The 20631-nt window shown below is 48.2% G+C and overlaps 1 protein-coding gene across 4 annotated transcripts in view; it reads left to right on the top strand.

Moving 5' to 3' along the window:
- The window catches only part of ELF4 (E74 like ETS transcription factor 4), a 39717-nt gene that overhangs the window by 9589 nt on the left and 9497 nt on the right, over nt 1–20631 (top strand). For all 4 annotated transcript variants that reach the window (XM_019716999.2, XM_074323928.1, XM_074323927.1 and 1 more), the window contains one exon: nt 17203–17472. In XM_019716999.2, the coding sequence (XP_019572558.2) occupies nt 17401–17472 (72 nt within the window). In that variant the 5' untranslated portion in view covers nt 17203–17400. The remainder of the gene's footprint in view (nt 1–17202; nt 17473–20631) is intronic.

Here is a 20631-nt window from a genome sequence, read left to right as displayed (position 1 = left end):
TTTTTTACCTTTTATGTTTTATTCCCATCCCCCCACTCCCTTTTGGCAACCATCAGCTTGTTCGCTATATCGATGGGTCTGTTTCTGTTTTTTGTTTATTCATTTATTTTGTTTTTCTTTAGATTCCACATGGAAGTCATATCATACAGTATTTGTCTTTCTCTGACTTATTTCCCTTAGCATAACACCTTCTAGGTCCATCCATGTTGTCACAAATGGCAAGATTTCATTCTTTTTTATTGCTGAATAATATTTGTGTGTTTGTGTGTGTGTGTGTGTGTGTGTGTGTGCAATACATTTTCTTTATCCATTCATCTACTGATGGATATCTAGATGGCTTACATATCTTGGCTATTACTAGTAATGCTGCCATGAACATAGGGGGGCATATATCTTTTTGAAAGAGTGTTTTTGTTTTCTTCAGATAAATACCCTGAAGTGGAATTGCTGGATTATATGGCAGCTCTGTTTAGTTTTTCGAGAAATCTCCATACTGTTTTCCATAGTGGCTGCACCAATTTACAATCCCACCAACAGTGTATGAGAATAGTCCATTTTTGGTAAATGGGTCCATGATTATCTGCTCCATACATCATTTTACAGATGTCAATCATATCCTTTTTCAGTCTTGTCTGTCTAGACAACAAAAGGCCTCTTTACAAAAAAAAAAAAAAAAGAAAAAAAAGCTTGTTCTCATATAGTTATCCATCTATCCCATTCTTTTGAATCATTTTAGCTTTTAAAACTAATCCAGCATCATGAAGTCTTTTCCAAGGGTCCAGTAATGAAATCAGTACCCAGTATCCCTGGGGTAGAAGCACTGATTTTGTACAAAGAGACAGTGCTTTGATGATGACCTGATTGATCATCAGCTGCCTTCTAGATGCTGCTCGGAATAAATGGCTCTAGCTGTTATGTGTTTCCCCTAACAGAGGCTTGCAGCAAAAGTGAACAAGTACTGTTTGAACCTGGAGACCTTTGCCCTCTAACTATTCTTAACCCCACCCCTAGACTATACCTATCAGGACCTGGGGTCTCTTTTCTAGAGATCTTACTCAGGCTGAGAATTTACATGGTCTTAATTCATGAATGCCCATGTCTGCATTAGAGTCAGGAGAAGATGAGATAGGCCTTAATCCCATGGATTTTACTGCTTGTTGAGGAAACAAGACAGACACATGAAATAATTAAAGAACAATTCAAGACATGGGATTAAGAGATCTTGTGGAATTTAAGGGCTACGGGAGTTTAGAGAAGGGGACGCCATGGGTGTGAACTCTAGTTATCAGGGTATAACTAGCTTCATGGGTTTGGGGAACTTGGTTGGGACCTTGCTGGATGGGTACTATTTGATAAACCGAAACAGAGCAGCAAGGGCATGGTAAGCCTGAGAAACTCTGTCAATGAGCCTGGAATGTTTCCTCAGGGGACCATGAGGAGACCACTGGGCTTGAAGCCCAGGCTTGAGTTGGGAAATCATGGGAAACAAGGCTGAGTAGGTAGGGTGGGGTCAGACTGTAAAGGACCTTTGGAAACCAAGCAGATGAGTTTGGACTGTAGAGCTCTGCCCAGTATGGCTGGTGTGGCCATAGCCATAGATCTAAACATGTGCCCTGGAGTAGGAGTTGGTACCAGCTCAAAAGCTGAGGGAGGAGGTAGGCAGAGGCAGGGCCACAACTGGAACTTAATCTCCACCCAGTCAAGTGGGCTTTCTGCTGCACCATGCCTAGTTAGTTTTTTCAAAGGCTTTCACATCTACTCTGTATAAATTCCTAACAGAGACCATAGGCTTTGGGAATAGATGGTGAAGGCCTTGTCCCTCCGTGGCTAATGGTATGACGGGAGGCAGAGCCACCAAGAAACACCCCTGGCTCACCTACCCTATTGCTCTGGAGCCACTCCTTAGGTTAATGCAAGGTAGCTCCAGATGGTGTTTTAAAATGAAAATATGTTCAAGAGAGAGGTGACATATTAACTCATTAACACATGAACATTAAATGGCTTATATGTCTGAATGGTGGGAAAATCATTCCTGGGGAGATGGGATGGCGGCCTGTGGAGCCCTGGCTGCTACTAAGGTCAGTAAGCTTGAGAGAAGCTCTGGGTAGCATGAAAGGGGGGAGGGAGGCCCTAGGCTGCAAGAGCCACATGACAAGACATGCCTGTTACATAGCCCATTAATGGCAAAATTGCCTGAGCAGAGTTTTTCCAAACTTTCCCACTCAAGTGCCCCAAATTATTGAATTGTTTGCTATACACCTAGAAGTACACAGTCTCATAAAAATTTCTTTGAAGTATGGCATTTTATCTTAAGTGTGAATGTTGCAATCTACTGTCTATTTAATTGATTTATCAATGAATGAAATGGAAACCCCTGGAAGATGAGCAAGGTTTGGATTATGGCTTTGATTCCTGCTGTGGAGCTTGGTCAGCTTTGGCAAGCAGGCCCTGTCCCTGTGGGACCTGCCAACAGACTGGTCAGAACTTGGACTTTCAGCAGCTTACTCCAAATGCTGGAAGGGAAATAAATCTATTACCTGCAACATGTTCATTTGCTTACTGTCCCCATCCTGTCCCCTTCCTTGGTTTAAATCTAAGCCCTATGTTCTGGGGGAAAGTTGTTGGACTTTGGGTGAGTGAGCAGATCCCAGGGTGGGATGGAGGCAGCGTGGGACACATGAGGTTCTGAAGTTTGGGCATGGATTGCTTGAGGCCATGCCCATGGATTCTCCGGCCTTTCCTCCTCCACCACACTTACCTTGCAGCTCCTCATTCCTCCCCACCGTTAGCTTGGAGTGGTTACAGTACTCTGCTGTTAAAACAAAACAAAGCAAAACAAAAAAAACAAAAAAACTCTGCCTGTCCTCTCAGAGCCTTTTCAGTGTTGTCCCCACTCATCTCTTAGTGGCTGAGAACAAAAGAGCTGAGGGGCACTCCAAGCCAGAGTCCCCTCAGCAGCCCAAGTACCTCAATCCTGCCCCTGCAGCCTGAAGACAGACATGACAATATAGAAGAAACAAAGCATGCTCTTCCCCCAGCTTGGGCAAGGTGGATAAAGCACTATGAATATTCAGGTTTCAGTAGAGCCTTCATCCACACCCCCTTCCTGTGGGGGTGGGGAGTGGGGGCTCTCCAGACTGCCTGTAGTGACGAAACCACAGCAGGTAGGGCCCTGGGCAGGCTGGTGGGGCGGGGCAGCCAGCTGGGTGAGGCCCAGATTCCCCAGGCTGATAGGGCAGCCTGTAAACACCGAGCAAGGGGAGGGGGCAGAGGGCAGGCGACCAGATGGCAGGAGAAGGGGCGAACCGGAGGCCAGGCCTTGCTGCAGGAAGTGGGACTTGATGTGGAAACATCCTGTCCAGCAGGAGTTAGACCAGCGTCCATCAGTGATCACTCCCTTCACCGTGGAGGCAAGCTCAGCACAAGGTGGGGCTGCCTGCTAGGCCAAGAACCTGGTTCCTGCCGTTTCCAAAGGGCATGATCAATTGGTTTCTATTGTAGGTTATTCTCCCACCTAGCACTGCTGGCAAGGAAACCAGGACCAAGCTACCCCCTCCCCTCACCATGGAGAAAGGCCCAGTAGAATTGTGTGAGAGAATTTATCTCTCATGGCAAAGTCCTGGTCATCACTAGCAGTGAGGAGCATTGATTGGAACACCTAATTGTGTCCAAGGCCTCTTGCAGCACTCTGAGAAGAACCATATAGCTGACATGCCATTCTATTCCATCTTGCAGTGCTTTATAATTAGAACCTCGGAGCTGGCGAAACCTTTGCAAGGGGTCACCAAACTCATCTGCTTCACTTTACAGATGGGGACGTTGGCGTCCAGATAGGGGCATGGCCACACTCATGGCAGACCTAAATTAAAGCTCCTGTTCTAGAGCATTTTCCATTGCCTATCCTGTTGCTTTAGGTCCAGTTGCCAGCCCTCACACATAGGGCTGGCCCTGATTTGCACACTCACTGAACCTTGGCCGTTATCCTTGCTTAGGATTATAGGGAGGCTGATAGGGGGAAAGAGCCCCAGAGTCATAAATCAGAAAACCTGGAGTCTGGCCTGAGCTGCTCCATCAATTCGTGAGTAGCCTTGAGTAAGCTGCTACCCCTCTCTGGGCCTCATTTTTGTTTGTTTGTTTGTTTGTTTGTTTGTTTTTTAAAGTAATAGCTTTATCAGATATAGTTCAATACCATATAATTCACCCAATTAAAGTGTATGATTCAGTGGCTTTTAGTATACTGGGAGTTGTACATCCATCACTATAATCCATCTTAGAATATTTTCATCACCCTATATAGAAACTCTATACCCATTAACAGTCACTCCCAATTTTCCCCCAACCTCTGGAGCTCAGTTTTGTAGAGAGATTTATTATAATATTGTTTCGGGGGGAAAAAAATCCAGCAATATTGTTCAGGCAGATTGGCTAACCCAGCTTACTGAGAACTTAGATATGAAGTTCTACCACAGAGAAGAATAGGGTGGACCCAGTGGTAAACCCCTGGCCATGGGCCTGACACCTGTGAGGTGCTCAGGGCTGACTTTCCATAAATATTTGAATAAACATGTGAACCAACACCCCAAGATAAGAACTCACATTTACATTATGTGTAAGCCAAGAGCCAGTGTATATTTTTGGGGCAGGGACCGTACCGTGGCCACTCCAGATTTGGAGCCAGGAGCTCTCTGGAAACTGTAGGCCCCTGAAGTGCAGGAATAGCATCAGCCTCCTTCATAACAGAGCTGGAAGCCTCCTGCTCCACAATACCCTTTGTCCACAGCTGGCCACAGGGGCTCAATTTGTCACCATTTTGGTACAGACTTGGCCCAGGAAGTTAGGATTCACTTATAACATGTAGCTTTAGTTGAAATTGAGGCCTCAAGGGGGATGGGACACAGGCTTGGGAAGCTTTTGTTGAAAGGGCATCATAGAGCCTCTGAACCTTCAAAGTTGGGTGAGCAAGGCCTGAGCTAGGGATCTGAGCACATGCTGACCAGCACGGGGCAGTTGGGAAAGCATGGACTTTGCAGGATCGAGGTTACACAGTCTTGGGTTTGAGTTCTGCCTCCAATCTTGGCAGGCAGTGGTACCTTGGTCATGTTACCTAATCTTTTCTGAGCCTCACTTCTGCTGTTTTTAATTTTTATTTATTTTTATTTTTTCTCCTTAGAAATTGTTAAATTTTGTGTATGTATATATACTTATGGGAAATATGGTGTTTTTATTTTTTATTAAATTTATTAGGGTGACATTGTTTAATAAAATTATATAGGTTTCAAGTCACCACCCAAAGTCAAATCTCCTTCCATCATCATATATTTGACCACATTCACCCTTTTCTACCCCTCCTCCACCCCCTTACTTTCTGGTAACCACTTAACTGTTGTCTGTGTCTGTGAGATTTTGTATCTCATTTGTTTGTCTTGTTCCAATGTTGCTTTCAGTTTTATATGCCACATATGAGTGAAATCATATGCTTTTCGACTTTCTCCGTCTGACTTATTTCACTTAGTATGATAATCTCAAGATCCATCCACGTTGTCACAAATGCCAGTATTTCATGTTTTCTTACGGCTGAGTAGTGTTCCATTGTGTATATGTACCACATCTTCTTTATCCAATCGCCTATCGAAAAACACTTCAGTTGTTTCCATGTCTTGGCCACCATGAATAATGTTGCAATGAATATAGGAGTACATATATCTTTATGGGTAAATGTTTCCACATTTTTTGAGTAGGTACCCAGAAGAGGAATTCCTGGGTCATATGGTAATTCTATTCTTAATTTTTTGAGGAACCTCCATACTGTTTTCCATAGTGGCTGCACCAGTCTGCATTCCCACCAACAGTGTATGAGGGTTCCTTTTTCTCCACAGCCTCTCCAACACTTGTTACATTTGTCTTGTTGATGACAGCCATTCTGACTGGGGTGAGGTGATATCTCATTGTGGTTTTTATTTGCATTTCCCTAATAGCTAGTGAAGTTGAGCATCTTTTCATATATCTGTTGGCCATTTGTATGTCTTCTTGGGAGAAGTGTCTGTTCATGTCCTCTGCTCACTTTTTAATTGGATTGTTTGTTTTTTTGTTGAGTTGTAGTTCTTTATATATTTTGGATATCAGCCCCTTATTGGAGATGTTTGCAAATATCTTCTCCCATTCTGTTGGTTGCCACTTTGTTTTGTTGATGGTTTGTTCTACTTCTGCTGTTTTTTAAATGGAACTATTAACACAGCAGGATTATTACCAAAATAAATTTCACTGAAAACAAAGTTCAAAGGGCAAAATAGTTGGAAATGAACCTGGGCTCAAACCCCAGCTGACTAACTACTTTGTAGGGCTGTTGTAAGAAGTAAAGGACAGAGCCCACGTAGTAAAGAGCCTGGCACAACACCACCCCACAGCTTGTACCCAGTCAATGTAGGTCCCTGCCACCATCCCTGTGCTCCACACTGTTACCCTGTAACTTTTACTGTTTGGCCCCCTTCCCCAAAAGCAGAGGGAACAACTTGAAATGCTATCAGAGGGTGCAAAAGAAAATCTTGCCTACATTTAAACAGGTAACCACTCCCCTCTGTCCCTCCCCCAACAGGCCCATGGCCGAGGTTACAGTCACCACAACCGCCATCCTGGGTCCAGCACTAGCTCAGATCAGTGCCAACACCACAAGCACTTGCCCTGAGCTGGCACTGATCTCAAGTGCTTCCACCCCCTCCGCCCAGTCTAGATGTGCTTTCCAAACACGTGCCACCAGCTTTGAGTTGGGCTTGTAACCAAACCTTGGCCCTGCGTTTGCACTGCAGATGTTGGGAGGGGCTGGCAGGAACCCAGGTGCACATCCAGATGTTGTCTCTGAGGCTTCCTTGGCATCCTGTATACCAGCTGTGAAGCAATATTTACTGCAAGCTGCAGGGGTGAAGAAACAGGCTTGTGTGGAAGCAGGCACTCCCAGGCCATAAGGCCCTATTACTGGGTCGCTGGGTCCTATTTGCCCTGGGGGGCTGTGGAGGGAGTGGGAAGAGGGAAAGCGGGATTCTGCTCTTTTGACAAGAGGCCTGGCTGGGCAGGGCTCTTGGCCAAAGGCACAAAAGGATGGATGATCTCTCAGCGCCAAGAGAGGTATGAAGATCATCTTCCCATCCATTTTTTGTTGGCATGCCCAGAACCATCATTTCTGGGGGCAGCTTAGCTTCTCTCACTACTACTTGAACCTCGTGGAAAAATATTACCTCAGGCGAACCAAGCTGATTGTGTCTATCCACTACTAGGCCCCTATCCCAGGCATCAAGGCTTGTAGAACCATCATCATGGACTTTTGCCCTCAATAGGACTGGCAACTGGGCAGAGGTCCAGGGCCTTAAGGTGCTACTGCTCCTCTGACCCATAGCCTTGGGAAGGCTTGGCAGAGCTGGTCACCTGTCCACAGGATTCCTCACGGGCACAGAGCCCCACTGCTAGGAGCCCCACCTTGCAAGGGCATCTGGGAGGCATTTACAAGTGGAAGTCACCACACCAAATCAGGCTTGGCTATGGAATGTGATAGCTTCCTATTCTATCACCCAGAAAAATACCAGTACCCTTGACCCACATATAATACTTTGCTCTCCGTTGTTGCCTCAGTCCATTGGTGCTACGGACAATATCATGCAAAATTGTGAAGTAACATTGATTTTAGTGTCACCTGCCCCTCCGAATTAACCCCCATTACTGGCCGCTTTTCTCAGGCTCTTGCTTCAACCCACCCCCTCCATCTGAAGCCACCAGGGCTGGTCCTCAGCCCAGGTGGACGTTGACCTCAGCATTTATAGTTCAATCTCTTAGCCAATTCTCTAAGGCCAGGCTCACTGTGTCCCCAAGGTAAAATGCTAGGTAAGGTGATGAACTCACCTCTTCCCGTCTGCTAACAGGAGAGGGTTTGTGGAGACAGCCCCAACTCCCTCCCAGGTCCCTGCTCCTCTAGCCCAAGCAAGGTGGCAGAGGAGCTGCTGGGGTGTCCCCTTGTATAGACAACTATTTCCTCAGCCTTCCTGTGAGGGATCCTCCCCACTCACCCAAAGGGCCCCTCCCTTCTCTGTACTCTCTGACCTGTGTGGGGCGGGGGCGGGGCTGGGAGGGCCAGCAGGCCCTGAAGGGGAAACTGCTGAAACCCCTGGGACAGGAAGTGGCAGAGAGGGGCTGTTTCCTCTGGCAGAGTAGGGGTGCGGTGAAAGCTGGCCCTACCTCCTGCCTTTTGGCTGTGGGCCCTAGGAGGCTGGTGAGAGCTGAGAGCCCTTCTTTCCCTGCCTCTACCCCCATACAAAAAATGGAGGCTTCTGGCCCACCAGATCAGATGGGAAGCTCTCTCGGAGAAGGCCATCTTCATTTTGCAGGGAGAGAAATTCTGAGAGAAGGGCAGACAGGTCAGCAGAAGGGAAGGGTGGGGCGGGCCGGGTGAGTATGGAGTCAGGGAGGCCCACACTGGCAGCGGAAAACCACAGCTGGGCAGGAGAATCTTCTGTAAGCTCGTGTTCTGAGAGAAAATTATCAGGATTGTGCCTACTCAAAACTGTGTGAGTTGGAGATGCAACAGATTGCTGACTTTCTCAGTCATAGGGCTAGAAAGGACCTTAGACCATCGAGCCCAACCTCCTCATTGTGCAGCTGAGGAAACTGAGGCCCACAAAACAGAAGTGACTTGCTCAAGGTCATACCATGGGCAAAGAAAGGGCCAGGACTTTCTTTGTGATGAAAAGTTGCCAAGTTTGTATTTGGTCTTCCACACCTCCCTCCAGACACCTTTGAGTCTCTGTGATAGTCTTCTCAGAAATGAACTTGATGAATGCATTCACACTGAAGGGAGTAAAACCGTTAGTCCAGGAGTCAGTAAACTTTTCATGCAAAGGACCAGATAGTAAATATTTTAGGCTTTGTGGCCCATACGAACTCTGTCACAACAACCTAACTTATAATGCAAAAGCAGCCACAGATAGTACGTAAATAAATGAGAGTAGCTGTGTTCCAATAAAACTTTGTGGCCACTGAAATTTGAACTTTGTATAGTTCTCATGTGAAACAAACATTCTTCTTTTGATTTTCTCCCCCAATCTTTAACAATGTAAAAACTATTATTAGCTCATAGGCCATACAAAAACAGATGGCAGGCTGGATTTGACTCCTGGGTCATAGTTTATGATCCCTGCATTAGTCTAAGAAGTCAAGCTAAAGTGTTAGGAGGAGGAAGAGGAGAGAATGTACCAGGTGGGGAGAAAGCAGGTAAGGCATTTGCTTCAGATCTTGATGCTGTGTGGGAACTGGAGTCGCAGAAATTGGGGAAGGATATATCAGGCCTAGGAGACAGTGTGAATAAAAGCATTGAGGTGGGGAAGTTGCTGCAAAAGTTCAGTGTGTTCTGCACATGCGTGGCCTCATTGTTATTTGCCAGCCCTGGGTCTTTGGCTGCTGTTGATGCTCACCAGAGGAAAAGGGTTGGCTTTGTTGACGATGCTGAGAGACAATGAAGAGAGGAGGAAGAAAGATCCCCTGGGAGTCACAGCAACTAGCTGTGTGATCTTGAGCAAGTCACTTCTCCCTCGGGAAGTCAGTGACTGCCGCTGGATGATAAGAGGGATATGATGATCGTTCAGGTCCCTTCTAACTTCAATATTGTGGGACTGAATCAAGGAGAGGCTTTCAGCACTGTGAGTGAGAGGGAAGGAGACCCCTGGGAGCTCATGGTGACATCAGAGCTGAGGCTGCCCTCCCTGTGTGTCCACATCCCCCCTACACCCCACAACAGGCCGTCTTTCCACCTCATCTTTCCTTGCACCTTCCCCTCCACACAGGGAACACTGGATTTCCCTTTGCTTTTGCTGACCTGGGAAGTGGCCAGGGGAGAGAGTGCACTTGGCAGGGCACCCAGAAGCAAGCAAACAGCCAACCCAGTGTGCCCCCCCCTACCTGGGGGAGTCCTAGATCTGAGCAAGAAGGCTTTGCCTTATTTCCTTTTTTTTGGCCTTAGTTTCTAGGACACGTGCTGGCAGGGGCTTTGACAAAAGACACTGTCCCTTCAGTAAAAATTATGTCTTAATATACTGTCAGTGCCGAATCACAGATTACCCCAGCTTCTAAAAAGACCCACTAATGGATTTAATCAGTCTCTGGTCAGTGTTTGTTTTCGTTTTTTAAAAGATTTTATTGGGGAAGGGGAACAGGACTGTATTGGGGAACAGTGTGTATTTCCAGGACTTTATTGGGGAACAGTGTGTCTTTCCCAGGACCTATCAGCTCCAAGTCAAGTTGTTGTCCTTTCAATGTTAGTTGTGGAGGGCGCAGCTCAGCTCCAACTCCAGTTGCCTTTGTTCAATCTTCGTTGCAGGGGGCGCAGCCCACCATCCCTTGCGGGAGTCGAACAGGCAACCGTGTGGTTAAGAGCGCATGCTCCAACCAACTGAGCCATCCGGCCATCCAGGAGCTCAGTGGCAGCTCGTTGTCTTCATTCTAGTTGCAGAGGGTGCAGCTCACTGGCCCATGTGGAAATCAAACCGGCAACCCTGTTGTTCAGAGCTCATGCTCTAACCAACTGAGCCACCCATCTGCTTGGTCAGTGTTTTTGTTCCCTCCCTCTTTCAACTCCCCACAATCCCATGGAAGCAAGCAGTCCTTCCTGGGGGCATGGTGGGGTGGGGTGTGTGCCATTTGAAGCCATTTTTCATTCAGCACATGCGAATTTCTGCCACAGTATTTGTCCAGATTGCCAGCCTCACCAGGCCAGGCCTGCTCCTTTGGCCACTGAAGGCCTGTCAAGGTGTCTGTGTGTGTTTGTGTTTAGAAAATTAATTCCTGGGTCCTCTTTTTTTCCTCCATTAATCCTGGGTTTTTTGAGATAATCCTACCTTCAAAATGCCCAAGCTGAACTCATCTTCTTGCCATATTACCTGCCCTAATCACTTCATATCTCTTAACATTCTTACAGCCAGAGCAGGCTGTATACCTTGGGGTCGCTACAACAACGATATTACTCCATACTCTGTCATTTTTCTCCTTCAGGGTGGCTCAGGGATTCACTTCCTGGGTTCCAGCTGCCCCACCTGGTCTCCTTTCATCTCTTCCACACATACATCAGACTAAACCAATCTTCCTAAATAACTGCTTGCTTTGTGCCCCTCTCTTAATCAGGAATCCGCAATAACTCCCAGTTGCTTTCCATATCTTCACATTCCGCTGCCTGGTATATGTCGGGCACATGCACTTATCCAGCTGATCTCCCTGACTCCCCAGCTAGTCCCCTCTCCCCATAGTCAAGCTGGTTTCCTCTCTCTGCCGTAAGTTTTATGGTTGTTGGTTATGTCCCCCCTCCATTTTCATTTCATTGCACCGTCTTCATTTCCCTTTCTTCCTGTCCATCTAGGTAAAGATATGCTGACTACTTAATGAGTGATCATAGCTAAAAAGACACAAATCAGACCGGGAAATGGAAAAACATGTTTGGGACATAACAGAAAGTTTTCACCTACATTAACTCACTGGCCTGTCACAACCACTCTTTGAGCAAGCGTGGGTATCCCCATTTCACAGAGGAGGAAGGGGACTGTCCTGAACCATAAGGCAAAGCTGGATCTTAGGGTTGGAAGGCCTATGCCCTTATGGTCTGCTGGGACTTCTGGGGTCCCCCTAGGCTCTAGCTGGCAGCCCTCCATACTGGAGTTCAGTAGCTGCCCCAGATTTGTTTTTGCCCTGCTTCCCTGCAGTGTGTTCTCCCACTCATTAGCTTGCCCTTTACTTTCCAGAAGATCTTACTCAGTGCACCTCTGGCTCCTCCCTGTTCCTGGAGCGATAGAGACAAGGATGTGGTGGCCACAGGCACCTCCAGGGAATGTGCTTTTGGCTCTTTCAGGCAAGGCCCCTAGGAGTCAGGGAAGCTCGGGAAATAGGTTCCCTTTTTCAGTCATCTTCCTCCACCCCTCCTCCCCTATTGGGCTTCTGTTGTGCTCTTCTTGACACATAACCACAACCTAAAGGGCTAGGATGGGGTGAAGGTGGTGAGGACAGAGGACTGGGAGCACTCCTCCAACCACAGCAGCCTGCCCCTCCCTGCGGGGCCCCCAACCTAGGCAAGGAGCCAGCCCCTTTCAAGCCAACAACTGGAAGCCTCCAGCCCCATCCTATATTCTGGAGCCAATTGGGGGTACTTTGGGGGGGGCTTCATGGGGTCTCCAGCCTCCCTTGCTCTCTGGGAGGTCACCTGAAACTCACCATTTTGATGAGTGCTTTTTAATTTTCAAAGACTTCCTGGTGAGCATCTGCTAAGCCTAGATTACCCTCAGCCCTCACCGGCTTTAAAAATGACAGAAACCACAGACCAGAAAGATGGCTGACTTTTCCAGGGTCACACATCTTGTTGGGATTCAGCCAGGAGAGGGCTTACCTCCTCTTCCCTCAAACTGGACAGTGTATACCACACACCGTGGGTGGGCTGATGGTTCTCCTGGAGAAAGAGGAGGGGACATCTCTTTACTTGTGGTCTGCTATCTTCTGCAGCCCTAATTGCCCCTCCACTGGGACACCTCAGGGCCTGGGAATGTAGGGACAAGATTGGAGCTGAAAAAGGGCAGGGGCAGCTAGAGAAAAGCTCTGGGCCCGCCTCACCACCAGAGATGTGACAAGCCCTATGCAGGAATCAGGCAGTGACTGAGGGAAACTGGGTTTCTTGTAAATAAGTACAGAGAAACCCCAAACAACACAGCTTGCAAAACCTTTATTTTCCCCCACCCTCTTCCTGATTTCATGTCAAATGGAGGAGGTGGTGGAAAGAAAGAAATAGAGGAGACAAAATAGCTGTGGCTGAGGCCCCTTCACTGGGCATTTGCTCAAGGAGAGTTCAGCTCGTGATCTGAATCAAGGTTGTGTGGGAAACCCACGGATGGGTTACCTCTGCTCCGTCCATGGCTAGAGATTGGATCCCTGACTCTGGCCCTCTGTCTCTTAAAAACACATGCCACTTGTCACTTTGTACAGCACGCAAATTTGCTGCTGGATGACTATTAGCTTGAGGAGGGGCTGTTTTTCAGTGGAGGGTACAGCTATTCCTGGGGTAGTTTCCATTTTGTTTGTGGTTGTGGGGGAGGAGTGTTGAGGGAGTGGGAAATGGCATGAAGGAAATTGTCACTTCCTTTCCAGAGAATTCCAGAAAGGTTTCATGGGGGACTGGGTATTTTAGGAGTGAGCTGGCTCAGAGGGGACAAAGAACTGGAGGAGGAAAACTCAGCTTTGTAGCCCAGCTGACCATCTGGCCCCCATGTTTCCTGGCGTGTGTGAAAATGCCTTGCGTGTTACTACCAATGCAGTGAGAGCCACTGGCTCAGGTGAACTGGTGTACATTTAAACTCACTCACGGAGATTGTGGACATGGCTTTCACATAGGAGTGGCTTCCTATAGAGGAGGCTCAGGTAGGTGGGTGCTGGCCACTGCTTGACGTGTTCCAGTGACAACCCCAGAAAGGGTCTTTACGTCAGAAGGGGGCCCAGCTGTGGTGACGCAGGAGCAGCCCAAACCACTTGTGTTTTGCTAGTTTTGTTTTGAAATGAAGTCAGAACCACAGAGAGCCAGAGGTGTGCATTTGCAGGCAGGGGGCATGTAGGCGCCCTCGCTTGCTTGCTCCCTCCGGTGGCACACACACACTTGCACACAGAATCCAGGGGCCATATGCTCTCACAGAGGCTTTGCTTTCAGCCCAAGTAGCACAGGCCCTGGCAGCCAGGGAACCTACAGTAGCCTCGAAGGGAGTCAAGGGGGCGGAGCTCTTGCCACCCTATGAGCGGACTTTGACTAGAGCTGTACAGTGATGAGGTGGGGTGGGGTGAAATTCACCACCCGTTACTAAGGGTTTCCAGGCACCTCAATTCCTTGAGCCAAGTGGCTCTGGGCCACTGAATCTGTGCCCCGATGTGTCTATAAGGACACGGGAGGGGAGCCCTTGGTGTGGGCCTCTCTGGCCTACAGCAGGGTGGGCCTTCTGTGGTGATGGCTTCTTTGGTTTCAGGTTCCTGGGAGAGGGAGGTTATTTTGAGGGACTTGGGGAGGTGGTTCACTCCTCTGCCAGGGAGAGTGAGTGAACATGCAAATGAGCCTCTCCCCACCTCTCACTTTCAAATCCTTAAACATCTGAAGGGGGAGGGATGAAATTTTCTGGACTGAAAGGTTCCTTGGGGGAGGGGCAGGGAGAGTTTTCTTAGCCTTGGCCAAGAGAGTAGGACAAGTGGGACAGCTGCTTCCTCCCCCTACACCCTTTTACCTTAGCTTCAAGCTTCAGCTCTGGCAGAACAAGACACCAGGACCAGCACCAGTGGGCGCTGGGCACAGCCTCCCAGTACTCACAGTCCTGGGCCAGTGGGACATGCACCAACCACGTCTTTAATTTAGAGACTTAGACATGTGGACACTTAAAAAATGCAATTGGATTAGTCTCTTTTATTTCAAACCTCTCCTCGTGTTGATGGCCAAGGGTTCCATGTGATATCGTACAGTATTGCCTCCCCACTACTACCACCTCCCTAGCAGAGTGGACCTTAGGGGGCTCACCTCAGGGACTCATGGGCCACATACAGATTCTTCTGCAGACATTCCCTCCCTGGGCAGCATAGAACTTTGAATTTTCAGGGTGGGGGAGCGGTGGTGGCAGCCCACCCCCATCTTCACTGCAGCCTCTTCTACCTGGCATGAGCTGGGGGTGTGGGGAGGAACCGACAACTGAGCTTGCTATCCTGATGGCCTGAGCATGGCAGCCCTTTGACACACAGAGGCTCTCATGCACAGGTCCCCACACACCCTGCACATATGTATATGTATGGTATGTTTGCACACCCACAGTGTACTCCTGTTGTAAATTACAATGCAAAAATATACAGATGCAACACAGAGTGCACTCATTCCTCTCACTCTCATATAAGCCAGCCCACACCTGGTCTACTACATATTTATTGCCCAGAAAACACGCCTCAGGTACTGACTAACCAGTATCATTCATTCATTCATTATGTGTTCGTTCATTCTGCACACATGAACTGAGCGTCTGCTACATGCCAAGCACAGGATACCACTGTCTAATGGGAAAGGTAAAGAAGCTACAGAAGTTCCACAGGGTGAGTTCACAGGCAGTGAACTCACAAACATGAAATACTGATCTTTGAAGGGGAAACCAAAGAGATGAGCAAATTTGGAGGAAAGGCCCATGGTGGAATGACCGTGGGGCGGGGGGAAGGAGCAGACAGGAGTTTCAGAAATTTCATGTTTAGACAAAGTAGGATTAGGTGAAAGTGATAGCAGTTCATTTGATTAGTTGAGAATGCTCCCTGGGAGCAGTCTGTGGGAGGGCCTGGAGCTGCAGGAATGCGGGCTTTGGGCACTTTGGCTGAGGGAGACAGACCTTCCAAGCATAAATGGCCCTGGGAGGCTTCTCAGGCCACCGGAGATGGAGATGGGGTCACATGCCGTGTCAGGTGGGGTGAGGTGGGGTGGAAGGAGTGGAACTCAGGCGAGAACCAAGGACAGAGGACCGGGGTTTCGCTGGTGCCTCCTCTGTGTCTTAGCAGCCACCAGTCTCATTCAACCAAAGGGAAACTCAGACCTGACAGGTTGAGTCGAGTGACTTCTCAAAGTTTTTTGTTGGGGGTGGATGGAAAGGTGTGGGGGTGATGATTGGGGTGGGGAGAGGGCGGAGCTAGCCCTGTGGGCTAACGGAAAGGAAGTGGGAGAGGCCTGGGTGTCTCCTGTGGGGGAGAGCGGTCATCAGGGAGGTCACCCGTGGTCCTCCTCCCTTCCCTCCCCTTTGCCCCTCTCTGAAGTTCCTCATTTCTTTCCGGGCCAGGAGAAGGTTTTGCCACTCTGGCACTGCCAAAGGAGTGTCAAGGAGGTAGGGGTCAAGTGTGTTGCTCCCACTATGGTGTGTGGGCCCAGTTCTTCAGGCGCTCATGGTTGAACCAGGCTGCATGTAGACCCACTACACGTACACACACACGCAATACCAGTGAAAAACAGTACCATAAGCACCAAAGATCTGGCAGCTGGAAATGAAGAAGCCCAATTGTTCAGGGCTGGAGGAGCGAGCAGGCTGGCAGGAGGGATGTGGGAGCAGGAGCTAGGCTCTAGGAGGCAAGCATGGGTGCGGCCACAGCCACAGCACGTACAAGAGTAGCAAGTACAGGAAACAATTGGAGGCCCAGGAGCCCTGTGAATGCCTGAGGTGCAGACTGTGAGCATGAGAGGCATTCAGGGAGAGGAGAGACATGTGGGCTATAGCAGACAGATTTCCTGGAAAAGGGGGGAGGGGGCGCTGATCGGGCCCTGGAGCATGGGGAAGGTTCATTGGGCCCCTTTCTCAGCCAGGGCTCTTCTCACAAGTTCCCAGGGTGACAGTTCAGTCTTGAAACTGAAAGCAAAGCTGAACCAAGAACACAAACCCACAAGGAGCACAGAGGCCAGTCTCTGGCTGGCAGAGGTGGTGGCGGGGTGATGAGTGTGCAGAGCATGTGGCCCACCTGTCTCTGTGTCTCCAGGCTCTCTGGAGGCGTGGCCACATCTGAGAGCCCCATCCCCACAAGCCGGCTCAGGCTGACAACGCAAGCCTCACAAGACATTTTTTCCTCTGTAGACCCTGCCCTTCAGAGCTCAGTGGCCCCCACTCTCAAGGTAAACTGAGACAAGCCGAGTATTGGAGAAGCACCCTGTACACCCGTGTGTCCCTCCCACACCCCCAGGACAAGATTCTTTCCCTAGCCAGGGGAATTTTAGGGCTTTTTCATGCTATTGCCCCATTCATGAGGCCCTGACTTCCCTTGTGGCCACACCCTGGGGACTAATGTTCAGGGTAGAGAGAGACCGAAGTCCCTCTATCTGTCGCTTTCTCCAGAGGAGTGGGGGAGGGAAGAGAGGGAGGCTGTGTATGTTCACGGCCAGCTCAGGTACAAATGCTGGTGACAGACTGGCACGGAGGCTTGGCCACTTCCCACTGAAGGTGACTCAGATAACTTCCTCTTTTTCCTTCTTTCTTTTACTTGTCTTCTTTCTTCTCCTTCCACCTTCTCCTCCCATTGCCCTCTCCTTTCAGCCATCCCTTTTCTGGCAGTGTACCCTGGCATGGCAGGGTCCCTCTGGTTCGCCAGTTTTCTTGGGAACAGAGGTCAAGGGAGGTGGCTTACTCACTGCCCCCATCTTTCCCTTCTCTCTAGGTTGCTCCTGTGGTTAGCCCAGCCCAGCATGCAGCCTTGAACCTGGCTTAGGCCACCACCTACTCCAGCTCCCTATTCTACTGTGGCTCAGGGTGTGGGCTCTAAGCTTGAAGATACCTGAGCAACATCTTTTCATCAGGAAAACCCTGCAGCTCCAGAGGGCCCTGCGAGTCCTGCTGTCAGCTCTGAGAAGACAGCATGGCTATTACCCTGCAGCCCAGTGACCTGATCTTTGAGTTTGCAAGCAACGGGATGGATGACATACACCAGGTATGGCCCCAGAAAACAGAGCCCAGTCAGCCAGCACAGATGATCAGATAGACACAGACAGGCAGGCAGAGAGCCAGTGAGCCAGGCGGCTGGCCGGCTAGCTGGTCAGCAAATACTGATCAAACACCTCCTAGGTTCAGGGCCACTGGGCCTGCTTGCCAGCCAGACTGTGTGCCAGCTAGTCACTCAAGCGGCCAGTCAGTAATCATCAGGCAGTCATTTAGTGAGCCAGTTGCCCACATGCAATTATAGGGCACATACAGTCACCAAGTTAGCCAAGCAGCTGCTAAGTATACCAGCTGAGCTTTCAGCCAGTCAGCAACGTGGCTGAATGCACAGGTGTGTCCTAACCTTCCTGTGCATTTTTGGCTATTTCCTTTCACCCCGAGTGTCACAGTGAGAAACTGCTGGGACAACCACATACCAAGAGTGAACACTGACAGCTGGAATTGCAGGGTAGAGTCCAACCCCCTGACACCTTCAGATTCATGTCTCTAGCCTGGATGATAAACCTTTCCATAACCGTCTTTTTAGCCTCGATCTGAGATTCAGGATAAACTGGAAGTGGGGTCTTCTGGTGGGAGAAAGTTGGAAAATAGGACAGATTTTCAGCACTCAGGTCCCCGCCGCTTCATACCTTGCCCTACACTGGGGCTAAGAGAGCACGCTTTTTGTGCACTTATCTGTACCTATCAGACGGTGTCCTGGCACACTCATCACCACCCTCCACTCCCCTCTTTCCACAAAGTGGAAAAGAGGGGCCAGGTACGATAGCAGGAACGAAAGATTAGGAGTCGAGTCCTGGGTTCTGATCCCAGTTTGGCCACAGTTTTACCTAGTCAAGCCCTGTCCCCTACCCTATCTGGATGCCATCTCCCCATCTTCAGCAAGAGGAAATCCAGCTGGATTATGTGTAAGGGCACTTCAGCCTAATTCTAACACTCTCTATCCTAAATCCTCTGGAGGGCAGAAAACTTTGTCCAATCTCTAGTGGCCTATGAAAGGCTGCCCCCTACTGGGCTTTGAGTACATTGTACTTTCTGTCCCTCTGGGTCTTACCTAAAGTTGCTTGCTCAGTTTAATTGAACACCTCTGAAGTGCCTCACTTCGTGGAAAGCATTATGGGAGAGGAAAGGGAAAAAAAATCTAACCTTACATGGGTTCTCACTGCTACTAGTCATTTTTTACTTGTTTCTAGTTCACTCAGAAACTGTTGCTGTTCTTCATAAAGGCTGTTCACAGAAGCTTCCAACCCCATACCTCCCAACCACACACGTGCTCCTCCACCCTTAGCAGACAGCCTCTCCTCTAACCCACAGAGAAGCTCAAAATGAAGGATGCCCTCAGTTTCCCTCCCTCCTCCCTTTTATTGATAACATCACTGTTCTTATTTCCTTTCCACTGGCTTGGGAGAAAGAAGTGTCCCTCCTCCTTCCAAGGGTAACTCCTGCCCCCATACCTCGTTTCTTCTTTCCTGCCTCCTTCAAGACCTCAAGCCATCGATCACCTCCTCTCTCTTATATCTTTCAGACATCCCAGATGTTTTTTCTCAACCAAGAACATCTTCGGGTCTCCCCAACCCTAAAAGAAAACCTTCCCTCTCTTCCACCCAGCTCCTTCAAAATACCACCTTCTTAGCACCTTTCTTCTCCCCAGCGTAGTCTCCACCCTCTGTGTTTACTTTCGCACTTCCCTTCTATCACTCTTTTTAGAAAACAATTTTTGTTGCAAAATGTATCATGAATACAAAAGAATGCATAAATCACATATATGTGCATACATGCACGCACACACACACACACACACACACACACACACACACACAGAGGGTGCCAAAAATATATACACATTTTAAGAATGGAAAACTGTATTAAAATTGTAATACTCAATATATACCAATAACAAGATGACTACAAGTCACATTTGACTTCTGCAATTACAAGAGAGGCATCAGCGTCCAGATACTTCTGATTACGGCGAACTACTGCTTGAGCGGCAACGTTGACCAAAGTGTCCACTTGTATACATTTTTTGGCACCCCTGGTGTATATATTTAAAGAATAACTATAAAATGAACACCCATGAACTCACCACCCAGGTTAAGAAATAAAATGTTAGTAGTCTCCTAAAAGCTCCTGATACCTAAAACAATGAAAACCTACTCTATGCCAGGCCTTGTTCTAAATGCTTTATATGTATTGATCCGTTTGAACAAACTATGGGGACCATAATATGATTACCCCAATTTTATAAATGAGGAAACCAATCCACAGAAAGGTCAGGTAACTTGCCTAAGATCACACTGCCAGTAAGTTGCAGAGCTTGGTTTCAAACCAGGTAATCTGGCTCTAGACCAGCACAATCCGATAGAATATTCTGAGATGCTACAAGTATTCCATATTTGTGCTATCAAGTATGGGGCCACTAGTCTCATGTGGCTATGGAGCACTTGAACTATGGCTAGTACAACTGAAGAACTAATTTTTAATCTTGAAAAACTTGGCATTTATGTTAAGTAGTTACTTATGGTTAGTGGCTACCATATTGGAGAGACAGCTCTTAACTTTATGGCCTTAATCACTACACCCAACTGCCTGCCTCCATCTGTCCTCTCTACAATCCATTGTAATGTGCCTTGGGACCCCAGCACTCCCCTGAAACTGCTCTAGCCAGGGTGACTGCCCAGTGGCCAAACCCAAAGGCGTTTTATCAATTTTTATTCTTCTGGATCCTTCAGGAACATTAGGCAGAATTGAGCATTCTCATTCTTTTTCCATGAAGAAATTATTAAGTCTCATGAAAGAAAATTTGGAAAATACAGAAAAGTAGAAAGAAAGGGGGGAAAAAAACAACCAAACTCCCACAAGCAAAATATAATTATTATGAACATTCTGGTGTATTTCCTTTGATACATAATTTAAAAAAAACAGTTGCAGTCACACTCCTTTATTTAGCTTTGTTTGATTGTAGAACAGTATGTCCTTCAGGGGTCGAATTCTCATCCTGATAATTTTATCCACTCCAATGGATTTAGCGCTTTGGACACATATTTTGACTCCCTGAGAGGTATTTCCATTTTACATATCTCTAAGGTACCTCAAACTCACCATATCCAGACACTACCTCCCTTACCTTTCTCTAAAAACCTGTTTCTCCTCC

Source organism: Rhinolophus sinicus, chromosome X (assembly GCF_036562045.2).
Source record: "Rhinolophus sinicus isolate RSC01 chromosome X, ASM3656204v1, whole genome shotgun sequence".
Lineage (NCBI taxonomy): Eukaryota > Metazoa > Chordata > Mammalia > Chiroptera > Rhinolophidae > Rhinolophus > Rhinolophus sinicus.
The sequence above is the reverse complement of the archived record's forward strand: the minus strand, read 5'-3'. Positions and strand labels throughout refer to the sequence as shown.